Source organism: Leptinotarsa decemlineata, unplaced genomic scaffold, assembly GCF_025532065.1.
Source record: "Leptinotarsa decemlineata unplaced genomic scaffold, Ldec_3_MD MMD2_tig00026374_RagTag_RagTag, whole genome shotgun sequence".
Lineage (NCBI taxonomy): Eukaryota > Metazoa > Arthropoda > Insecta > Coleoptera > Chrysomelidae > Leptinotarsa > Leptinotarsa decemlineata.
The window spans coordinates 4228565-4243142 of record NW_027412710.1 but is presented as its reverse complement, the minus strand read 5'-3'; the positions used below and the strand labels follow the sequence as shown (position 1 = coordinate 4243142).

Genomic DNA, 14578 nt, shown 5'->3' with positions numbered 1-14578 from the left:
GTAGGTGTATGCGTAATTAGATGACAACATCTGACTAGTGCAATAATCTATACCAGGGGTCTCCAAACTTTGAAGCCTTCGGGCCATAATGATTTTTTCAGTTTGTTCCAAGGGTCAATTTCTGCCCTTAACTATATTTCTAGACTAGGATAGTCGCAAAGTGCGTGACCTAAGTAAACTTACGCTTTTTTTGCATTTCAATTATTGTGTATTGTGACACTTAACAACATCTTGTGGCGAGTAGTGGTACTATGTACTATCTTTTTCAGCTACTCGCTAGGTGGCATTAGGCGTAATTAAATATTTGGAATTACGGCGTTGGTTCGAGAAAGTTCTGGTTCTAGCTAGTGTATTCCGATCACCTCGAGATGGCAGTAATAATTGCATATAAAAAGGCTAGCGGCGCAACTGCGAGTTAGTCTGCGTAGGAAAGGCGAAGGAAGTGAAACTGTCTATTGTGAAATAAAGTAACACCAGTCAATAAAACTATTTTGATTTGACTTATTGTTGTTATGTGTGATTTGTTAGTATGGAAAAGAAGCGAAAAATCGGCAGTGAATGCAGAACGTTCCAAGAAAAATGGAACTTTCAGTACTTTGTGATTGAGTTCAGTAATAAGGCGCTATGTTTAATTTGTAATGAAACCATAGCTGTTCTCAAAGACTATAACATTAAACGACACTATGAATCGAAACATCTTCAAAGTTACTCCAAGTATACAGGAAGTTTGCGGAAGGAAAAAATTTGAAGCTTTGAAACGCGGACTCAAATTGCAGCAATCTTTGTTTACCAAAGCGAATACTGAATAAGAGTCTGCAACTCGCGCCAGCTTTCGTGCGGCTCTTGAAATCGGAAAACGTGGCAAACCATTCACCGATGGAGAAATGATAAAAGAATGCTTGATTGCAGTAGCCGAAGAAATATGTCCCGAAAAGGTCAATTCATTTAAAAGTGTCAGTTTGTCAGCAAACACCGTGGCTCGGAGGGTGCAGTAATGAATATTACTGTAATGATATTACATCGCAGAAAATATATCGTCTCAACTGTCTGATAAAAATGGACATCATGAGTGGTTTTCTCTAGCATTGGATGAATCAACGGATGTGTCAGATACTGCTCAGGTGTTGATTTTTATTCGCGGAGTAGATGAAAGCTATGAAGTGTATGAAGAACTGCTTGATATTGATAGTATTTACGGTACGACAACTGGGGCAGATATTTTTAAGGGAGTTGAAAATGCCATTAATAAAAAGAACCTTCGATGGAGAAATTTGAAATCTATAACAACTGATGAAGGCAAAAATATGTATGGTAAAAATAAAGGAGTGGTTGCACTTGTGTCGAAGGCTATAGAAAATGATGGTGGTTCAAAACCATTAGTCTTACATTGTATCATTCATCAACAGTCCTTGTGCGGAAAATGTTTGGATGTGTCTGAAGTTCTAAAACCAGTCATATCAGTTGTTAACTTCATCAGATCCACTGAGCTGAATCATCGACAATTCCGCGAGTTTATTCAACAGATTGGAAAAATTATTTACCATATCATACTGCCGTACGCTGGCTTAGTTACGGAAAAGTCCTTAAGCGCTTTTTTGAACTTCGAGCAGAGATAGAAATTTTTTCAAATGAGAAGCAGCGCCCTTTTGCCGATTTAGAAAATAGTGAATGGATGTGGAAGTTAGCCTTCTATGTCGATTTGACGACAAATCATATGAACGAACTGAATTTGAGATTGCAAGGAGAAAATCAGCTTCTCCCTGATTTATACACCAATATCAAATCCTTCAGGCAGAAAATAATACTATTTCAATCGCAATTACGCAAAAAATGTTTCACACATTTTGAAACATGTAAAATATTCAGCCACACTACAGAGATTGAATTTCCCGTCAATTTTGCAATCGAAACTTTGAAGATGAATTTTGATACTCGTTTTTCAGATTTTGATGTCATTGCGAATGAAATTAAGCTTTTTCAAAATCCTTTTGATTCTGACATTGAAACCCTGGCTCCGGAAGTCTAAATGGAAATTACTGATTTACGGTGCAGTGATATGCTTAAAAACAAATATCAAAATTCATCTTTGTTGGAATTTCATTCCACTGGAACAATTTGATACTTTGCATGAATTTGCTCGTGGGTTGTTTTCTGTTTTTGGTACTACTTACTTGTGTGAGAAAACGTTTTCCAAGATGAAGTACACAAAGAATGTTTACAGATCTCAATTAACCGATGAGCATCTTAAATCTCTTTTGATAATTGGTACAAGTAAAATTGATCTACAACTACAAAGTATTGTCGGTGGAAAATCACAATTACATAAATTTCATTAATGTTTTTGTTTTACTGTGATTCATTTCAATTATTTGTTAGTTATTAGTATGCTTAAACTTAGATACTTAAGATACTTTCTGTCGTTAAGTTTTAACTTGCAAGTAAATAAAACCGAGTAATTATCATTCTGTGTTTTCTTCTTCAACTCATCACAGCAATAGTAACAACAATTAGGTAATCATTGGCTGTCGCGGGCCAGATTGATAACGGTAAATCATTGGCTGTCGCGGGCCGGATTGATGACACTGGCGGGCCGGATTTGGCCCGCCAATAGCAACATAAACTAAAAAATAATCCGGACCTAATTTAAGATAGTATTCAACATCAATAAGACCTATGTCTTGATGTACCTGATGACTTTTAATAAGTCTAAATATCCATTGTTATAAATACTTGGTTGGGAGCTCTTTTCCAGATTGGAACCATAATAAAAATATAATCTGAAGCATCCCACGCTTTTTACAACAAAATTATTGTTTTTGTGAAAAGATTTATTCTGATTTCAGACTTATTAAAAGTCAAATAGTAACGCTCTAGTTTCAACATAATAGCCAAATTAAAACCATACGCTCGGATAGTAGGGAAATCGAAATGGTATCGATCTTGGGTCCGATTCTATTCATTTTGTATGTGAATCATCTTGATGTGATAATTGGTACTGCTGATTATAATAATAATAATGATAATCTTTATTCATCCTTCAAGATCATACACATGATATAGGAGAAGTCATAAGATGTATATACACAGACATATATATATATATATATATATATATATATATATATATATATATATATATATATATATATATATATATATATATATATATATAAAAGCAGGATTCCACTAAATATTTTTTCAGTCTTGTTTTGAATGTATTAATATTTTTTTTTTCGTTTTTGATATCACTTGGAAGATGATTGAAAAATCGTATTCCATTATATTTAAGACTGCTGTACGGGGCTTTATACTTCTAAATAAGTCACCATGCCTCGTAGCATGGTCATGAGAGTCAGAATTTTTTGAGAAGCTCTTGATGTTGACTTTAACATATGTTACAGTTCTATAACTGTAACATATGGTAACTGAATTCTGTTCTGATCTGTTCTAGATCGTAAATTTGAGACTCAGATATGGCATTTGCCTATGGGACAATGCACCAGCTGCAAAAGATATTTTCATTGCACAAAAATGAATTTTGAGATGTATCCCGAGAGTTTCTAACAGAGAATCGTGTAGAGCTATTCAACAATCTCCCAGAAGGATTAAAGAATATAAATGAATTGCCTTCATTTAAACATGAGTTGAAAAGTTTCCAATGAAAAAATGTTTTTATAGTATATGTGATTTTATAAAAATTCATAATATGTGATTAACTATGTGTGATGTATTTCAACCTTTTTATTTTTCTTGATGTGAATTTTTATTTTATTTCAATGTACTGATTAACCTGCCAGTTGACAATTTCAATACATGTAAGCCATGTCGAAAAATGGAAATAAATATTGATTGATTGATTGATTGGTTACATCAATCCATACTAATTATTTATTGATGTTGACCATAATCTCAAATTAGTTTCGAATTATTTTTCATTTTCTAGTTTGTGTTGCTATTGAAGCGTGTTTTTTGATTTTTTAAACTAACTAAGGAGTCGGTTACAAACGAACTTACAAGTGAAGCTAACAAAAATAGTACTTTTCAATAAGAAATACCTCGTTCTGTCATTCCTCAGTAACTAACAGTTTTATTTTCGTTTTGAAAATCTGCGAACAAACAATAAATAAGTATCATAGTTTCTAGAACAAATATATTCAAAACCTACTTTAAGACAAGTATCTAATTCTGAAACATCAGATGTCTATCAATGAGGATGACAGGGTTTTCTTCCAATTTGTGTCTTAAAATTACTTCTTTGCATTATCGAAACATTTTTATAGAGAGTTGAAATCAATTGTTTTTCTCCTTCCTTTGAGAAATTCCCACAGTTTTTGTATAAAATTTGAAAATATAATTGCAATAATTTCTCTCTATATTATTTTATAGATATATGGATAAGATAAAGAAAAACATAATTGAAGAAGCTCAATATGAGTTGTCATTGTGAATCATCCCAATTGATGTCTGTCAAAAGTGAATATGAGTAAATTCACATCAATGATTTGAATCAGTTTTTGATTTACACAATTTTGTGAAGAAATATCTTTCAGAAACATGTTTCTCTTCTGTAAGAGCTTTTGCAGAATTATAGTACATTGCATGACGCTGTATGAGGAAATGTTCACTAAATGTACATCTCTCAGTATGTAGTCTGCAATCGTTTTCATGCAAACATATACGATCTTTAAAAAATCTGTCAGTCTCACCTATATATACAGTTTTGTTTTTCCAAATGAATATAAAATGCAGCGCTTTAAATCTAAAGCAAACCGCCAGAAAATATCAAGAATTTTTTGAAGTGATCATTTATCTATTTATACTATTGAAAATGTGAACGTTTGTGTCTAAACGAACGAACGGATTCAGATGAAACTTTGGATAAATACAGCTTATACATCATAATAAATCATAGTAAGTAAGTCGGAAAAATTCTTGCTCCCTGAGAGATATCTAGGCGTGCCCTGTCCATACCGTTGGATTTACATGAATATAATTTATAGTCGAAGTAATCTTTATTGTGAATACTTAAAGCTATCGGCGCCCTCAGAGGCCAAAAAAACCAATACAAAGAGATAAGGCCGCTGCCAGCTAGTCCACGTAGACTGGAGAATTGGCGGTTCATATTGGATGATTTTTACTAACCGAGTTTTATGATTGGCTGAAATTAAATTTTGAAGTCGTGTTACGGTGACGAATAGAATGCGAGCTGTCGTGTTGTCAATGTTCAGTTCAGGAACTGATCGCGATTTGAGTGTTGAAATTCGATATTGGTGCAGTTATATTTACTTAAAATTTTTGTTATCTGTTTAATATGTGTCGTCCTTGGACAAGTACTAATAGTAATAACGAGTGTGATAACAACGCAGACTTTTTCCTGTGTAGTGATTCCAATAACGATGGTGAACAATGCGAAAAAGAGAAACCAGTGAATAAGATTCGGATGCATTTGAATATTGAAACACAGAGAGTATGTTTCGAAATATATAACAATCTACATCTCCAGTTTGGTTCTTTGAAATTATGTGGAAAAAATATTGAGGACTGCAATGTTGACTATCATAGGAATATGGAAGCTAATATTTTTGAGGAATGGTTTGAAAACACATCGATCCCAAATTTGGATGCGAATAGTGTAATAGTTCTTGACAACGCTTCCTATCATTCGCGACAGCTCATCAAAGTACCGAATAAAAATTCGAGGAAAGATGTGTCTGAAAGTTACTTCTTTGCATGATCTACACATCAATGTATAGAGTTAATCACTCCTAAAAATATAACCCCTTCAATTCAAATAAGATTCCTCTTGGCTGAGAATAAATCAAAACATTTGGAGTGGAGGATATTTTCAACTGTGGAAAACTAAGAAAAACCATGGTACTCTGAATTCAGGGAAAGAATTAGTGTAAATATTAGGTTACTTCAAACTGTAATACGAGTATCTAAGTGAATAAGTAAATCCTTTCCCAATTTAATTGAAATAAGCGTCATTTTAATTAGTGTACTAATATCACTCAAATGTGACCATCTTTTCCTTGATGAACCTCAGTGACGATACCTTTTGGCATGGTGTTTCTCGAAAACTGGTTGTCAACTATGATAACCACATCACCAACCTTGACTTTTCTTTGGGACGAAGAAAACCACTTAGTTAAAACAGGTAGATATTCGAATTGAAGGGGTTATATTTTTGAAGTGATTAATTTTTGGGAAATAAAGTTTTTGGCTTTCTACTACTCCATCTTGATACAAAAAACAAGGATGAGGGAATCTTCCAAAGAAAGGAAGGAAGTGATCAATTTGAAAATAAGTAACTCTATACATGGATGTGTAGATCATGCAAAGAAGTAATTTTCAGACACAAACTGAAAGAAAGTCCTCCTGAAACAGCTACTATATGAAAGTAGCTACTATATACTATATTAAAGTAGCTACTTTCATATAGTAGCTGTTTCAGGAGGACTTTCTTTCAGTTCGTGTTTGAAAGTTACTCCTTTGCATGATCTACACATCCATGTATAGAGTTACAAAATACTGAGCCGTGAATACAATTAAATTGGATACTTTTTTACAATGCACAGTTTAGAATATCTGTAAAATTTTTATAAAAATTGATTGTCGTTTTAAGTATTTGAAATGAATAAACTTTGTCTTTTACACTAAGTAATTTGGACGAATCGTTTAAAAGTTATCAGGATAAGATTAACTTGACGCGACGCAGTAAGCCATTATGCGTCACGTCTACTATGAGACGAAGGTGGACGATGCGCAGGGGTAGAGGAGCGGTCCAAGCAATGAAGCGCCATCGCCGGGAACGCGACCTGAACGCGGGCAGACGCGTGAGGACAGACGGTTTTGTTACTTTTGCGAATTTCTTTATAGGTAACATAACTCGATTCTCGAAGCTATTCATTACTTAGTGCAGGTAACATATTTTTTCAGTTACTGTATTTTTTGAGTAAAAATATAACTTACTAGCTCTTATAATAACGTACAGCCGAAGCTATTGAACCTAGAATTTCGAAATATGCAGGTAGGTTCTTTGTATAGCGTAAATAAGCATCAAGAAAAAGAATCAGGAATTTCCGGAGGAAAAATAGGGGATCATAAATTGTATTTAATTTCGTCTGGAAACCTGAAGTTTTGGGTTGATGAAACTAACTATTTGTTTAAAATGGTCTATCACGAAACTAAATGTGTCAAACCAAATTTCACGCGGGCAACAACTAGTCTCAATATAAACAACACAAGGATCACAAAAAATTTGTAATGAGGGACTATATTCGTTCACGATTAATTTTTGATACCATATTTATTAAGTTCACGCTAAAATATAATAAATAAATCCGTAAGAAACTGTTTGTGTCGGAAATTATTGTGAATAAAAATAAAAAATGAAAGTCCACACAATGATGGGAGAAGAGAATGTTTACGATTATTATGAACGGAGTGTCGAAACTAGATCAACTGCCGATTTGAATAAATTCCACATATTCATTCAATAGTAAAAGTCTACCATGGGTTTTTGCTCGCTGTCGAGTATGTGATGCATGAATTTCGTCGACAACATAAAATTTCTTTATGCGAATTTAATGATATAACAATAAATTTCTCTTGGCTTACAGTCAGTTGCAAGCAACAATTGTAATTCTTGACGTTATTATATACGAGGATGGTTTGAAAAGTGTCCGACCTCAACATGAAGATAGCAACGTAAATAAAAGCTAGTGAATTTCGTTGTTCATCTGTTGACAGTTACTCACCAAAGTTTCAGCCATTTTGGATGCGCAGTTGTTATGTATAGTCGAAGTAACCGAGATAGTAATCTTAAAGCTATCGGCGAACTCAAAGGCCAAAAAAAAACAATACAAAGGAATAATGCCGCTACGAATTAGTCCACGTGGACTGAAGAATTGGCGGTTCGTATTAGATAATGTTTACTAACTGAGTTTTATGATTGACTGGAGAGTCATTAAATTTGAAGTCATGTTACAGTGACCAATAGAATGTAGCGATGAGTACCGCCGTTGTGTCGTCGATGTTCAGTTCAGGAACTGATCGCGATTTGAGTGTTGAAATTCGATATTGGTGAAGTTATATTTACTTAAAATTTTTGTTATTTGTTTAAAATGTGGCGTCCTTGGACAAGTACTAATAGTAATAACGAGTGTGATAACAACGCAGACTTTTTCCTGTGTAGTGATTCCAACAGCATATATATATATATATATATATATATATATATATACATATATATATATATATATATATATATATATATATATATATATATATATATGTATATATATACACAAATACACATACAAACACAAAAATAATTTGAAAAAATAATGTATAAAAACAAATGTGTATGAAATATGATTAAAAGGTATTGTCATAAAATTCTTGCAAACTATAATAGGGCCTCTCCATAAGAAAATCCTTTGTAGATTTTCGAAATTCAGTAAAGTTTCCTACGCATTTCAGGTAGTTAGGAAGATGATCATACATCTTGAGACCATTATACAATATAGAATTCTTAATTAAAGTAGTGTTAGGTATGGAAAGACTTGAATTTAGGCTCTGGCGTGTGGTGTGTGTGAGAGACAATAGAGGGAAGTTCTGTTCTATGCTTATGCACTAAACAAACTGTTTCTAAAATGAATAGAGCATACAGTGATAAAATTTTGTTTGCTACAAACAAAGGCCTACAAGCATCTCGCCGCCTGGCTCTACAGAGAAATCTTAATGACCTTTTTTGCAGAATAAAAATCGAATCGAGTCGAGGAATTTGATTACTTACCCCCCAGAAAGGGATCCCATATCTTAGATGTGATTCTACTAATGAATAATAGACAGTTTCAGCTGCAGTTAGTCCTAGTTCGTTAGAAGATATTTTCACAGCGTAACATCCAGATGAGAGTTTTTTGTTAAAAGATAGTATGTGGTCCTCAAATTTCAACTTATTATCAATTGATAACCCAAGAATTTGTTGCATGACGTGTTCTCAATTACATTCGAATTCGAAGGATAAAACTTTGGTTTTTGAGACATTGAAAGCTAATGAATTTGCCTTACACCAATCTGAAAGTTTGGAAATATCAGAGCAAATGGCATTATATAAATCATTTGTGTTGGTATTGCGCCATAACATTGTAGTGTCGTCGACGAATAAAGTAAATTCACCCTCTATATCAATGGTAGTCAAGTCATTGATATAGGTCAATGTACTGAGCCTTGTGGTACTCGGTTAAATATTTCAGAAACATCAGATACTGTTGTATATTTAATCCTTTGACTTCTACCCGATAGACAAGATGCAAACCATTTATGAGTAATACCCTCAATATCATAGAGATAAAATTTGCTGAGCAGAATCTCTTGATTAACAGTCAAATGCTTTAGAGAAATCGCAAAAGACTGCTGCTGTAATCTCCCGTCTATTAATGTTACTATACACTTTATATAAAAATGAAAATATGGCAAATTGAAGGGGTTATATTTTTTAGGAGTGATTAATTTTTGGAAAAGAAAGTTTTTGGCTGTCTACTACTCCATCTTGATACAAAAAAAGAAGGATGTTTCAGGAGGACTTTCTTTCAGTTTGTGTCTGAAAGTTACTTCTTTGCATGATCTACACATCCATGTATAGAGTTACTTCCTTCCTTTCTTTGGAAGACTCCCTCATCTTTTTTTTTGTATCAAGATGGAGTAGTAGAAAGCCAAAAACTTTCTTTCCCAAAAATTAATCACTCCTAAAAAATATAGCCCCTTCAATTCAAATAAGATTCCTCTTGGCTGGGATTAAATCAAATAGGTGAATGAATGTCATTACGATGTCATCGATGACATAAGCAGATCAAACTTATTCTGTGACATTAAAAAATCGTAATTCATGAATGAAGTGTGTGCATTTTCTATAATGTTATCCAATTTGGTAGTGAAGAGCCTTAGGGCAAGTGTATTAAGGCGAAACATCGGTGTATACCAGTGAGGATGGCAGTGTTCTATGTAAGTGCAATTTGTTACCATTCATTTAAAGTAGAACTCATGTGAATGATATCTGATTTTTATTCCACAACGAATGTTTGAAATACAAACTGAGTAGAGAAAAGGATCTTCTGTATAATTCAGTGTTCATATAGAAGTATTTATTTCGAAGGAATATTTTCTTTCGTATAATTCAATGTTTATATGAAAGTAGCTGTTTCAGGAGGACTTTCTTTCAGTTTGTGTCTGAAAATTACTTCTTTGCATGATCTACACATCCATGTATAGAGTTACTTCCTTCCGTTATTTGGAAGACTCCCTCATCCTTCTTTTTTTGTATCAAGATGGAGTAGTAGAAAGCCAAAAACTTTCTTTCCCAGAAAATATGGCATCATGAGTATTTTTGTTTGACTGATATCCAAATTGTTTGGATCTTATTATGATTGTGCCAAGACATATTGGTGTCCATTCTAACCTCTAACAAACGTATCGAAGCAGAAAACGGAAAATTGTCTGTCCTGACATTATTATATCCGGTTCGAAAACATTTATCTCTTTGGAGAAAACCGATGCCGAGATTTTTGTGGCATTGAATTGAATTTGGTTATTTTCACCCCAATTAGAAGTCAATTCTAGATCCTCATTAAGATATGCAACCTCCTGCTGCTAGTTCAAATGTGCATCTGCTGGCGATGTTCTGGAAACCAAATTGATTGACGATACAACTGTGCTGTTGTCAGCACAGTTATATCGTCACAGCTGTTTCAAAATTCGCCTGACTAGACGTTGTCGAAAAGTAATTTCCGGCATTTCCGGATCAGCGTGGGACTAGTGGGTGATGCCTTTGCCAGAAAATCGACTTTGGAGTGCGACGCAAATTGTCCAGCTAGTAGAGTTGCTTTTTCTATAGCTGTTGTTGCAATTGAACGGATGCATCCGCTTATGTTAGTGATGGAAATGTAGATTTTGTAAAGTTCTGATTAACAGCTTCACAGGAGCTTGACCATTCACCTTACTCAACCAGATCTAGCCCCAGGCGACTTCTTTTCGTTTCCTCATCTGAAAATTTCTTTCGGAGGACAGAGATTTTCGTTCCATGAACGATTATTTTGCAGAGAAAAACGCCAAGTACTATTTGGACGGGTTGCTGAGATGAAATCGTCGTTGGAAGAAGTGTGAAGAGTTGAAAGGAAACTATGTTGAGAAATAAAAAAAAGTCCGAAAAAATATCTTGTATCTTTGTTAGGTCGGAAACTTTTCGAACCATCCTCGTATATGAATTGTAGGTATTTTTGTATTCCCGAATTATGTAATCACAACACTAAATTTTCTGTGAAGTCTCCAGCCTACTGATTCTTCAATAATGGTGAATCCGATATCTTTTACCAAATATATTCTTTTTTGAAGCTTTTTAAATTTGGAACCACAATTTGTTTACTGTTTGAAACGAAATTATTTATCTTCTGAGTTTATTCGAAACTTCATTCATCATATTCATCGAACTGGACAAAATAAAAAAGAGTACTCACTGCTTTCGAAAATCGCATATTGTTCAACGTCTTCAATCCTGTCTAGAGAAACTGCACTACTACTTATATCACGTACTTGATTCCTTATAAACACTACAGAAACGTTTCACGATGCAAAGAAAAGTGAGAGTAACTTTGAATGCCTGCAAGTGAACTACTTCTCTTTATAACCTAGGTTCACATAGTTGGGGGTTAAACTATTCCACTCGCATTTCTCAGACGAAGAAACTTATACTCACCGAACATAGAGCAAGTGATTTGTCAATTATTTTGTCTTTGAATGCAAATATCAGAATTTCGGGTTGTTTCAACATAACTGTGTTATAATATACGGTTTCATTCTTTCTGCAGCCGGATCTATTTTCATAATCATGAAAAATGCTCCACCCTTTCTATTTTAGAAATATTATGCACGAAAATGATATCTCAGCCAAAAATATCTCAGTAAAAAACATTTCAAGGCTCAAACATCTCGCACAAAAAAATCCCAATATAAAATACAGTGAGGAAAGAGCAGGAGTACGGGAAATACAGCGTGACTCACGGTCGATGGTAGGTTAGAAGTTTCTGGAAAACGCAAAGCATGAATTTTCTGAAAATTTCACCTCTCACATTTCCTTACCTGTTCTATCGATCTAAAATATTTTCAGCATTGCAGCTTTGCCACTTCCATCAAAAAGTCCTAGCAATTTTATTTTTTTAAATGGAACACCCCGTATATTAATACATTTTTGGAATCGCTCTGGTATTTTAATACTTTTTGTTAATAATGTCCTATACCTATCTCTATCTGTTTTCGAGATAAAGAATAAATTGTGCTAAATATGGTCCAAAACATAGCCTTAATTGAAATTAAGTACATCAGTACTCTCAATTCATGAAAAGTTTATATTTTGATGATAGTTTGGACAAACTCGAAATATTCAAATAACACCAAGAAATGGACTCCATATCATACAGGGCGTGCTAAAATTACTATTATTTTCATTGTGCATAAAAGTAGTCAAAGTTCATGTTTTCAAATGAAACACCCTGTATATTACTCAGTAAATTGAGAGATGGTGAAAAATGCTTCAAGATGATATATCATGTCCCTATACCTAAATCGTCAAGTTTTCTCAATAAAGTCGCTTCTTTTAGAAACATTATTTTTTTTAGAATTTGGATTTAGGTAGCAGTGGAATCATCAAGCTTATAGCAGTTCGGTAACTTTTATAAGTAATTTACAAAGAGTTATCGACGGTGTTTCGAATCATCTTCCAAAATGAATGCAAATATCGATTATTCAAACGAAGTTCTTATGAAATTATTTATTATACACATGAACAAAGTGATCAAATCATTGTCAGAACGTGTAAAAAATTCAACCAAATGTATCCTGAATTAACTCCAATGAACGAGAGGAAGTTTGTAAGGTTACAAAATAATTTCCTTAACTATGGCTCAAAGTTTCCAGGGAACAACTGTACCAAAAATCAGTCATTTCTAGGTAAAAAGTAAGATTTTGTGGGCTAAAATATGTGAAAGTACAGACATAACAGAATAGGATGATTCAAAATAACAAAATTGTAAACAAAATATCACATTTTCACAATAAATGCTGAAAATGTTGTCCATCACATTCTAAACGCTTTAAAATGTTTTTTTGTACGCGACTTATGGTTGCTTTTTCAATTTCCTGGGGATCCAGATCTTCAATACTCCGCACTATTCGCCGTCGCAATTCTTCTTTGCTAGGCACTGGAGTACTTATACCCTTTATTTTAAAACACCCCATAAAAAAGTCAAGTGGCGTGAGATCGAGTGATCTCGGTGGCCAATCATACGGCCCTAAATGCCTAAACCAACGATCGTCGAAGATTTCGTCAAGTTTTCTGGAAACTTCCTGGGTGGAATGAGCTGGCACTCCGTCCAGTTGAAACCACGAATTCCTATATTCCTCTGAAGGCAAATTTTCAAGAAAATCGGTTACAGTCGTCCCTAATATTTGAAGATATTTCTCTGCATTCAGTGTGTATTCATAAATAAAAAAGCTAATTTTATTGTTCTTCAGAATACAGAAAACATTCAGGTCAAATTTTTCTTGAAAACCCATTTCTTTTGTAACATGAGGATTATGATCAGCCCAAAAATGTTTATTCCTTCTATTGAAAATACCATCAATCGTAAATTTTGATTCGTCGCTCCAGATTATTTTTGACAAAAATTCCCGATCTTCCTGTGTATGAATCAAAAGGGATTCACAAAAATGCATTCTACGTTCGAAGTCTTCTGCTTTTAGAGCTTGAACTTTGGTAAATTTATACGGATGCATTCCGTGATTTTTCAAAACTCGTTGTACTGAAGCATGTGATACACCTAAATCTTTTTCTGCACTGCGAATGGAAGCTTCTGGATATGCATAAAAATATGCCAAAACGTTAACAGTATTGTCCTCATTTGAAGTAATAGGTTTTGGTAATGTTGGAGGCGCTTTTAACATGGAGCCATAGTTAAGGAAATCATTTTGTAATCTTACAAACTTCCTCTCGTCCATTGGTGTTAATTCAGGATACATTCGGTTGAATTTTTTACACGTTCTGACAATGATTTGATCACTTTGTTCATGTGTATAATAGATAATTTCATAAGAACTTCGTTTGAATAATCGATATTGGCATTCATTTTGGAAGATGATCCGAAACACCGTCGATAACTCTTTGTAAATTACTTATTAAAGTAACCGAACTGCTATAAGCTTGATAATTCCACTGCTACCTAAATCCAAATTCTAAAAAAAGTAATGTTTCTAGAAGAAGCGACTTTATTGAGAAAACTTGAAGATTTAGGTATAGGGACATGATATATCATCTTGAAGCATTTTTCACCATCATTCAATATACCAAGTAATATTTAGGGGGTTTCATTTGAAAAAATGAACTTTTGACTACTTTTGTGCACAATGGAAATAATAGTAATTTTAGCACGCCCTGTATGATATGGAGTCGATTTCTTGGTGTTATTTGAATATTTCGAGTTTGTGCAAACTATCATCAAAATATCAACTTTTCATGAATTGAGAG

At 33.7% G+C, this 14578-nt stretch overlaps 1 protein-coding gene across 2 annotated transcripts in view; it reads right to left on the bottom strand.

The window, feature by feature from the left end:
* The window catches only part of LOC111503606 (uncharacterized), a 53077-nt gene extending 41401 nt beyond the window's left edge, over positions 1-11676 (bottom strand). For both annotated transcript variants that reach the window (XM_023157956.2, XM_023157957.2), the window contains exon 1: positions 11517-11676. In XM_023157956.2, the coding sequence (XP_023013724.2) occupies positions 11517-11534 (18 nt within the window). In that variant the 5' untranslated portion in view covers positions 11535-11676. The remainder of the gene's footprint in view (positions 1-11516) is intronic.
* Positions 11677-14578: the final 2902 nt, after the last annotated feature.